Consider the following 10155-nt stretch of genomic DNA (forward strand, 5'->3'; position numbering starts at 1 on the left):
TTTTGATGAAGTTCGGTTTATTGATTTTTTTCTTTCATGGATTATGCTAAGAATACTTTGCCTAACCCGAGGTCCTGAAGCTTTTCTGTTTTCTTCTAGGAATTTTTATAGTTTTAGCTCTTCAATGTAGATTTATGATCCACTGTGAGTTAATTTTTGTATATGGTTCTAGGTAAGGATCCATTTATTTTTTATTTTTTTATTTTTTTTGCATGTAGCTATCCAGTTATTTCAGCACCATTTATCGAAAAAACTCTCCTTACTTCACTTGAATTGTTTTGGCACCTGTGTTGAAAATCAGTTGGCTCTCATTGTCAGGATTAAATTTTGAACACTCAGTTCTCTTCCACTGATTTGTATGTCTCTCCTTGCACCAATATAGCACTGCCTTCTTTTCTAGGTGTTTTTAAATTTTTGTTACTGTTAGGAAGAGAGTTAAGATTATTTTGGATTTAAAATATTCTTAACTCAGAAATATTTTCCTGAAACCTACGGAGAGTTTAATATTTCATCTACTATAACACTGTCTTGGTTTTGGAACAGAAGGAAAATGTAATTTTTATGCCGAAATTAGGTAACTTGAAAATTGCTTTGAATCTGTTGAATTCTATCTTGCAGGACTAAGGTGCAAAGATAACAGATATTTTGATATTAGTGTTACATTAAGTATTTTGATGAATAGCATTTAATTTTGTATTTTGAATTTGAATAGGTTATATTATTATTATTGTTATTATTTGCTCATATTCCCTTGGTACAAGTAACATTTCCAAAGATGTGATTATCTTTCTTATTTCTGGAAGGTCAATCTCTAGAATCCCGTAGACTCTGCAACAAGCCAATTCAGAGCTTGCCCAACATGGACGAAATTTTCAGTGAAGCCCTTTTGAAGATGCGGAAGCAGCATCCTGGGTGCCTTTCTCAGGAGACTTGTGTCCGTGCAGTCCAGGCTGCTGTACAGTATCCCTATGAGGTGGGCATCAAGAAGGAAGAGGAGCTGTTTATGTACCTTCAGAAATCAGGGCAGGCTCAAGCCCTGCAATATGCTTTCTTTGCTGAGAGGAAGGCAAATAAGTGGTCAGCTCCCTCTGGAGCATCCTGGAAAACGGCGTCAGCGCGGCCCATCTCCTCAGTTGGTGTTGTCGGTAAGAACGTAGTGTGGTTAAAGTCATTTTCCAAATCTGCACATATAAAGTGATACCATTTGCTTAGGGCCACTGGGTATCAGACTCTATGCTAAACACGTTACTTGCATAGCTAACTTATTTTGCACCCCAGCCCATGAATTATCTTCATTTTACATGTGAGGCCTAGAGACACCAACCTTCTCAACAGTAAGCTAAACACAGGTGGTGTAAGGGTCTACATTCGGTCTGACTCCAGACTCTGGGCATTTTTTACTCATCCCCTCCTCTTCCCTGCATGAATCTCTCACTCCTGGGTTTCCCAACAATGGTTATTACTTCTGCCACATTTCAAGGTATGGTCTGTCACTCTTATAGCTAGGTATTTGGAATGAAGTCTCTGCCTTTCTGGTCCCTGGGTCCATTCACTTCTCGTCATTCAACATCACTCTCCTCAAATCTCTCTGCACCCTGAAACAGTGACCTTAATTTTTCCCTCAGCGATTTTCCCAAACAAAACGTCTTCTTTCCTCAGAAGCTAGCCCTCTGATTAGCTTCTTTGTGCCACTTTCCTAATCTTCCTTTGCTCTTAGTCTTGACCCAAGAATGGTCTTTGGTGGATTTTATTATTATTTTTTTAAATATAATTTATTGTCAAGTTAGCTAGCATACAGTGTACTCTTGGCTTCGGGAGTAGATTCCCATGATTGATTGCTTATATACAACACCAGAGCTCATCCCAGCAAATGCCTCATCCCTCAATGCCCATCATCCATTTTCCCCTCTCTCCTGCACCGCCCCCATCAACCCTCAGTTTGTTCTCTGTATTTAAGAGTCTCATATGATTTGCCTCCCTCTCTCTTTGAAACTATTTTTTCCCCTTCCCGTCCCCCATGGTCTGTTAAGGTTCTCAAATTCCACATATGAGTGAAAACATAGGATATCTGTCTTTCTCTGACTGACTTATTTCACTTAGCATAATACCCTCGAGTTTCATCCACCTTGTTGCAAATGGCAAGATTTCATTGTTTCTCATTGCCAAGTAGTGTTCCATGATATATATAAACCACATCTTCTTTATCCATTCATCAGTTGACGGACATTTGGGCTCTTTCCATAATTTGGCTATTGTTGAAAGAGCTGCTACAAACAGTGGGGTACATGTGTCCCTATGAATCAATACTTCTATATCCTTTGGATAAACTTCTAGTAGTGCTATTGCTGGGTCATAGGGTAATTCTATTTTTAATTTTTTGAGGAACCTCCACACTGTTTTCCGGAGTGGCTGCACCAGTTTGCATTCCCACCAACAGTGTAAGAGGCTTCCCGTTTCTCCACATCCTCGCCAACATCTCTTGTTGCCTGAGTTGTTAATTTTAGCTACTCTAACTGATGTGAGGTGGTGTTGCAAGGTGGTTTTGATTTGTATTTCCCTGATGATGAGCGATGTTGAGCATCTTTTCATGTGTCTGTTGGCCATCTGGATGTCTTCTTTGGGGAAGTGTCTATTCATGTCTTCTGCCCATTTCTTCACTGGATTATTTGTTTTTTCAAGTGTTGAGTTTGGTAAGTTCTTTATAGATTTTGGATACTAACCCTTTATCCAATATGTCATTTGCAAATACCTTTTCCTATTCCATCACAAAAATTAACTGTTGGGACTTCATCAAGATAAAAAGCTTCTGCACTGCAAAGGAAACAACCAACTAAAAGGTAACTGATGGAATAGGAGAAGATATTTGCAAATGACATATTGGATAAAGGGTCTCTGGTGGATTTTAAACCCCCGGAAATGGTAAGCAAAATGTTATATGTGTCAGCTTATGTACAGTCTTCTGGTGGAGGAAGTCCATAGTTTACCGAAAGTGTCAGCTTTCTTAACCCTCACCCAGCTCTCCAGCACCAACCCAGTTTGGAGGAAAAGAGCCCGCTCAACATCTTCTCGGCCTATTGTATCAGTCACACTGTGCTCCTTCCAGTCTGGACTCTGCTCACTTTTGACTTTTTTTAATGCTTATTTATTTATTTTGAGAAAGAGAGCAAGAAGCACATGTTCACAGTAGGGGAGGGGCAGAGAGAGAGGGAGAGAGAGAATCCCAAGCGGGCTCCATGCTGTCAGCACAGGACCTAACATGGGACTCAATCCCATGAACCATAAGATCCTGACCTGGGCTGAAATCAAGAGCTGGACGCTTAACTGACTGAGCTACCCAGACACCCCCCAGTTACAGTTTTTAAACAAGGTGGATAGAGAGAGTGAGACAGAGAACTATGAATATTCCTTTTTTTTGTGCTTTTTCAGCAGCACCAATATTTATTCCTAGTTGATGTGCACTTAACCTGTTTCTTCTTCTCTATATTCCTTCACGCCAAGAATAATTAATGCAATACAATTGCAAAGGTGAAATAATATATCAGTATTGTGTTGGTCAATCATTGTTTGAGAGTTTCCCTAGTTCCTTGTTGTGAGCCTTTATAAAAAGATTCTAAATTCATGTCTGACATGAAATGTCTAAAAGTCTGAAGTTGTTTTGCTTCTGTTTTTGTTTTTGAGTTTGTTTATTTATTTTGAGCCAGAGAGAGGGGGAAAGAGCTGGGGAAGGGCAGAGAGAGAGGGAGAGAGAGAATCCTAAGCAGGCTCTGTGCTATGAGTGGAGAGCCCAATGCAGGGCTCAATCTCACAGTTTGTGAGATCATGATTTGAGCTCAATCTCACAAACTGTGAGATCCTGATTTGAGCCAAAATAAAGAGTTGAGCGCTTAACCGACTGAGCCACCTAGGTGCCTCTGAAGTTGTTTTTTTTAAGTGTACCCCATATTGTTCAGAAAAATATTTGTAAAAGCATTTAAGGGGCACTTGCGTGGCTCAGTTGGTTGAATGTCTGACTTCGGCTGTGCTCCCGATCTCAACAGTTTGTGAATTCAAGCCTGTTTAATGAGGAAAAATTAGGAAACTAAAGTCAATATCAATATAATATGTACCTTTGAAAAGGTAATTCCCAACAGTGAAAAGCTTGGCTTTTCAGCCCTTTGTTTGTGAGATCTTGGAGACACAAGTTTGTGAAAAGAAAAATTAGGAGCTAAGAACTTTTTAAAAGAAATACATATTGTGTTTTCATGTATGTTTTGGTTTCAGTGATTAAATGATCTGTGTCAGTTTATCATCGAGCTAAAGAGAATCTAAAATTATGGCTAGGACACTTACAAAAAGCATTTATGGTTTGGATTATGAGTGGATTTGTAGCCAAAGGTCATTTAGCAGATCTCTAAGAGATGAGCTCTGAAGAACTGAACTCTATTGGGGCACCTGAGTGGCTCAGTTGGTTAAGCATCCGACTTTGCATTAGTCCATGATCTTCTGGTGTGTGAGTTGGGCTCTGCACTGATGGCTTGGAGCCTGACGTTGGGCTCTGCACTGATGGCTTGGAGCCCGGAGCCTGCTTCTGATTCTCTGTCTCCTTCTCTCTCTCTGCCCCTCCCCCACCCAGGTGCTCACTCTCTCTCCCTCACAAATAAATAAATAAAACATTAGAAAAAAAAAGAAGAACTATACCTTCAGAAGTTGCCTTTCCTTCCCTGCTCTGTTGTCAGTTCTGAGATGTCACTTATCTTACGCTACACTTTACAAATCGCTTTCACACTACATTTTGTTAGTCCTTGTTGTCTCTGTGAGATTATAATTTCTATAATGGTAGAAATGTTATGTGGAGCTTGAGACTGAGAGCCGGGAGGCCAGGGTTTTGAACTCCATGCTCTACCTCCTATTTACCCAGGCTAAAGTTTAGGATACAAGTTGCCATAGCAGTGAGAGCTATCCAGCCTTCTTGCTACTGAGTGAAATGCAGATGTTTATTAATTTTGGAAAACTAAACGTTTTCAAATAATGTAATATATTTGTTATATTAAGTAAGTTAATACAATTTGAAAATTAAATATATCCCAGAGAAACAATGATTTCTGATGACTGATAGCATTCCGTATTCAAAACCAATCCCAAAGCTGGTCAGTGGGTTTCATCCACAATGGGTTTCATCAACAAAATGGTTTCATCCACAATGGGTTGGTTAGGTAACAGATAACCTGCTGCTGTAATAGATAATACTGGTTTAACACAATAAAGATTTATTTCCTGCTTGCTCCGTATGGTCATCTAAGACCAGTTTTTTTTGTTTTCTGGTTTTTGTTTTTTGTTTTTTTTCCAACTAATGGCTCTGCCATTCTCCTTTGGAGAGAGTCAGTAAACTTTTTTTGTTAAGGGCCAGATAATAAATATTTTAGGCTTTCTGGGCCATATCATCTCTTTAACAACTGTTCAACTCTGCACACAAAAACAGCCATAGATAATATGGAGTCAAATTAGTGTGGTTGTGTTCCAATAAAACTTTATTTATGGGACTGAAATTTGAATTTGATATAATTCGCATGTGTCAGAAAATATTATTCTTTTTTGTTGTTGTTGTTTTCAACTATTTGAAATGCAAAACCATTCTTAGCTCACCGGCAGTACTAAAATAGGCAGTGGGATGGATTTGGCCCTCAGACCATAGTTTGCCAGCACCTGCTCGACAGTCTCCTCCAAGGCCTTACAGTTGTTCTCTGCATCTTCTACATCCTGGTAGTAATGAGGGATCTTGTGTGAATTGTTAGAGTTCTTTACATATTTTGATGCAAGTCCTTTACTAGATATATGATTCCATGGTTCTTGTTATTTTCTTTATGGCATCCTTTGAAGCACAAAAATTTTTAATTTTGATGGTGTCTAATTTATCTATTTTTTTCTTTTGTTGCTTATGCTTTTGGTATCATGTCTAAGAAACCATTGCCTTATCCAAGGTCATGGAGATTTACTCATAAGAGTTTTATAGTTTTAACTCTTCAGGCTGTGATCCAATTTGAATTAATTTTTGTAAATGATGTGAGGTAGGAGTTCAACATCATTCTTTTGCATATGGATATCCTGTTGTCCCAGCATAATTTGTTGAAAAGACTATCCTTTCCCCCATTGAATTACCTTGGCACCCTTATCAAAAATTGGTTGGCCATAAGTTATGAGATTATTTCAGAACTCTCAATTATATTTCATTGCTCTATTATGTCTATCCTTACACCACACTGTCTTGAATACCATAGCTTTGTCATAAATTTTTAAATTGGGAAGAGTGAATCCTCCAACTTTGTTCTTCCTCTTCAATATTATTTTGGTTATTCTAGATTCCTTGTATTTCTATATGAGTTTTAGGGATATCATGTTAATTTCTGCAAAAAGCCAGTTGGATTTTTGATAGGGATTACATTGGATCTGCAGATAAATTTGGGTAGTGTTGCCATTTTAACAATATTAAGTCTTCTGATCTATGAACATGGGTTGTCTTTCTATTTATTTAGGTCTTCTTTAATTTATTTCAACAATGTTTTCTGTTTTTTAGGGTACAAGGCTTACAATTCTTTCTTAAATTTATTGTGAAGTATTTTATTCTTTTTAATGCTATTGTAAGCAGATTTGTTTTCTTAATTTCATATTCAGATTGTTCATTGCTAGTATATAGAAATAAACTTGATTTTTGTATATAGATCTTGTATAATGCAACCTTGCTGAACTTGTTTATTAATTCTAATAGTGTGTGTGTGTGTGTGTGTGTGTGAATATTACTGAATGTCCCATCCTCTGGAGCACTTAACACAGTGCCTAATCTTAACTAATATTCAATCCATTTGTATTTCTTGAGAGCTTGTTTGGAGGTTCTAGCAGCTACTCATATACCCTTGACCAAAGAACAGTCCTTCTGTATCAGGGAAGGTTGTCCTCTTCAACCAAGAATGCGGCTTCTATTGGTATTCCTTGAATTGATCTCTTTAAATGCCCCATTGCCACAGAAGCCTCTCATTTACTGAGTATTTTCCAGTTCCCAACATCACTGAATCATTCTTTCTCTGCTTCACTCTTATCTGCAGGCTTGGGAACAATGGGCCGAGGCATTGTCATTTCTTTTGCAAAGGCCAAGATCCCTGTGATTGCTGTAGAATTGGACAAGAAGCAGCTAGAGACTGCCGATGGGATAATAACCTCCGCTTTGGAAAAGGAAACATGCAAAATGCAGCATAGCAGCCACCATTGGTCAGGACCAAAACCCAGGTTAACTACGTCTATGAAAGAGCTTGGTGGTGTAGATTTAGTCATTGAAGCAGTATTTGAGGAAATTAACTTGAAGAAGCAAGTCTTTGCTGAATTGTCAGCTGTGTGCAAGCCAGAAACTTTTTTGTGCACCAATACTTCAGCCCTGGACATTGATGAAATTGCTTCTTCCACTGATCGCCCTCACTTGGTCATTGGCACTCACTTCTTCTCACCAGCTCATATCATGAGGTTGTTAGAGATTATTCCCAGCCAATACTCTTCCCCTACTACTATTGCCACAGTTATGAATTTATCAAAAAAGATTAAAAAAATTGGAGTAGTTGTAGGTAACTGTAAGGGATTTGTTGGCAATCGAATGTTAAAGCATTATTACAATCAGTCATATTTCTTGTTAGAAGAAGGCAGTAAGCCAGAAGAGATAGACCAGGTGCTAGAAGAGTTTGGTTTCAAATTAGGACCTTTTAGAGTGTCAGATCTTTCTGGATTGGATGTGGGTTGGAAATGTCGACAAGGGCAAGGCCTTACTGGTCCTACGTTGCCTCCAGTAACTCCTGCCCGAAAGCGGGGCAATGAGAGATATTGCCCAATTCCCGATATGCTCTGTGAATTAGGACGATTTGGCCAGAAGACAGGTAAGGGTTGGTACCAATATGATAAGCCATTGGGTAGGATTCACAAACCTGATCCCTGGCTTTCTGAATTTCTGTCACAGTACAGAGAAACCTATCACATTGAACCACGCATCATTAGCCAGGATGAGATCCTTGAGCGCTGCTTATATTCACTCATCAATGAAGCATTCCGTATCTTGGGAGAAGGGATAGCTGCTACTCCAGAGCACATTGATGTTGTCTATTTACATGGGTATGGATGGCCAAGGCACATGGGTGGGCCCATGTTCTATGCCTCCACAGTTGGGTTGCCGACGGTGCTAGAGAAGTTGCAGAAATATTATAGGCAGAATCTTGATATTCCACAACTAGAGCCCTGTGACTATCTGAAAAAATTGGCTTCCTTAGGAAACCCTCCTCTGAAAGAATGGCAAAGCTTGGCAGGACCCCCTAGCAGTAAATTGTGATTCAGCCTTCCAGATTGTGCCTCACATGCTGACATCAGGTGATGCTCACTGAATTTCACTGAAATTAAATCTGAAAATCCAAAGTAAGATTGCTCTGAAATACAAAGCAAAAGAAATAATTGGTTAGATAAACCTTCTCTTTGGGTCTTCTGTCTGATTATTCTAATGGGTCAAATCTTTAGGAGTGTGCTTCCTATGCCTCTGAATCTGTCCCTATCGAGTAAATTATTTCAATCCCACTGAATAAACTGTGTTAATACCAAAATAGCTAAGGAAAGAGACTCATGAATAAGTTGAGGCTTCCAAGTGCTTTGATCATTGGAGAAGGGTGTCATCAATTAATGACTGAAAAATGCAACTAAGCCACAAATTCATTTTATCCCTTTAAAACTCACACACGTGGCACTGGTAGGAAATCTTATGGATCTGTCATTCAACAAACATCCATTGTGCACCTCCTGAGCATCTTGCACAGCATGTGGCAAACCTGGAGTCCAGAGGGGCATTAATCCAGCATGGAAAGCTGTGATGAAGTTTAGTCCATAGTCTGCGAGGTGGAGTGGAGATAGTTGGCAGGGTTGAATCAACAATGAGGGTCTTTGTGAGTGAGAATGGAAAGTTGCTCAAGGAGAGGCAGAAGTAATTACCAGAAAGAGAGGAAGAGTGTCAAAACCATAACAGTATTAAAGTGGGCAAAACACAGTTGAGAAATAGTGAGGGAGTCAAGTACTTCACACTAGAATGGGGAACTCAGAGTAGCTTGGCAAGTCATACTTGGTGTATTACTTCCATCTACAGCCCAGGTACATGTGCACACTTGTGCTTGCTGCTTGTAAGGCGCTCAGTAATGTTTGTTGATAATTTCCGCAGGACCAGGAGATGTCTACAACCTATCTTTCTTTTCTGTGCATGGAGACGAAACAGAAAGTAATCATTATTGATTTAATGTAAGAAGGGATCTTAGAAAACATCTAATCTCCTCTGATTCTATGATAAAGTAATGATGCCAATTTCCTGGTCATGATGAGCTTTGTGATGCCGGATATGCAAATTGTTGAATCTTGAAAAGTCTGACATGACTGCAAAATAAATTCTGTATAGTTTTGTTATAATTATAAGAGTTCTCTTTATACTTTTAGTGGGCTGGTCAACGCAAAAACTTGTGCACAAGTGTTTATAGTAATGTTCTTCATAGGAGCCCCAAGTTGGAAACAACCTAAATCTCCATCAACTGGTAAATAGATGAACAAAGTATAGTATAGCTATATATAATAGAATATTTGGCCATAGAAAGAAATAAAGTACTGATATTTACTACAACATGATGAACCTTCAAAATGTCATGCTAAATGAAAAAAGCCAATCACAGAAGGCCACATATTGTATAGACATTTATATGAAATTTCCAAAGTAGGCAAACCTGTAGGGAAAGAAAGCAGATCGTAGGATGCCTAAGACTGGAATAATTAGGGGCTAGGGAATGGGGAGTGACTGCTAATGGGGACAGGGTTTCTTTTTGGGTTGACGAAAACGTTCTGAAATTATTGTGGTGATGGTTACATTACTCTGTGAATCTACTAAAAACCACTGAGTTGTGTAGTTTTAAATGAGTGAATTGTATGGTATGTGAATTATTCCTCAGAATTGTCAGTAAATAAGTAAATAAACAAATGGGCTCAAGTTGTCTTTTAGTGTGATATAAATGAACTTTCATAGTATTTTCACCTGTGAACCCAAATAAAATTATCAAACGTTCTGATAGAGAAATATGGAATGAATATGTTTTCTGTTATCAAAAACAAAAACAAACAAAAACC

General features: G+C 38.6%; 1 protein-coding gene across 1 annotated transcript in view; it reads left to right on the forward strand.

The window, feature by feature from the left end:
• Nucleotides 1-9952, forward strand: part of EHHADH (enoyl-CoA hydratase and 3-hydroxyacyl CoA dehydrogenase) — a 45300-nt gene extending 35348 nt beyond the window's left edge. The window contains exons 6-7 of the mRNA XM_042903123.1: nucleotides 804-1145; nucleotides 7077-9952. Coding sequence (XP_042759057.1) covers nucleotides 804-1145; nucleotides 7077-8338 — 1604 coding nt within the window. The 3' untranslated portion in view covers nucleotides 8339-9952. The remainder of the gene's footprint in view (nucleotides 1-803; nucleotides 1146-7076) is intronic.
• Nucleotides 9953-10155: the final 203 nt, after the last annotated feature.

Source organism: Panthera leo, chromosome C2 (assembly GCF_018350215.1).
Source record: "Panthera leo isolate Ple1 chromosome C2, P.leo_Ple1_pat1.1, whole genome shotgun sequence".
Lineage (NCBI taxonomy): Eukaryota > Metazoa > Chordata > Mammalia > Carnivora > Felidae > Panthera > Panthera leo.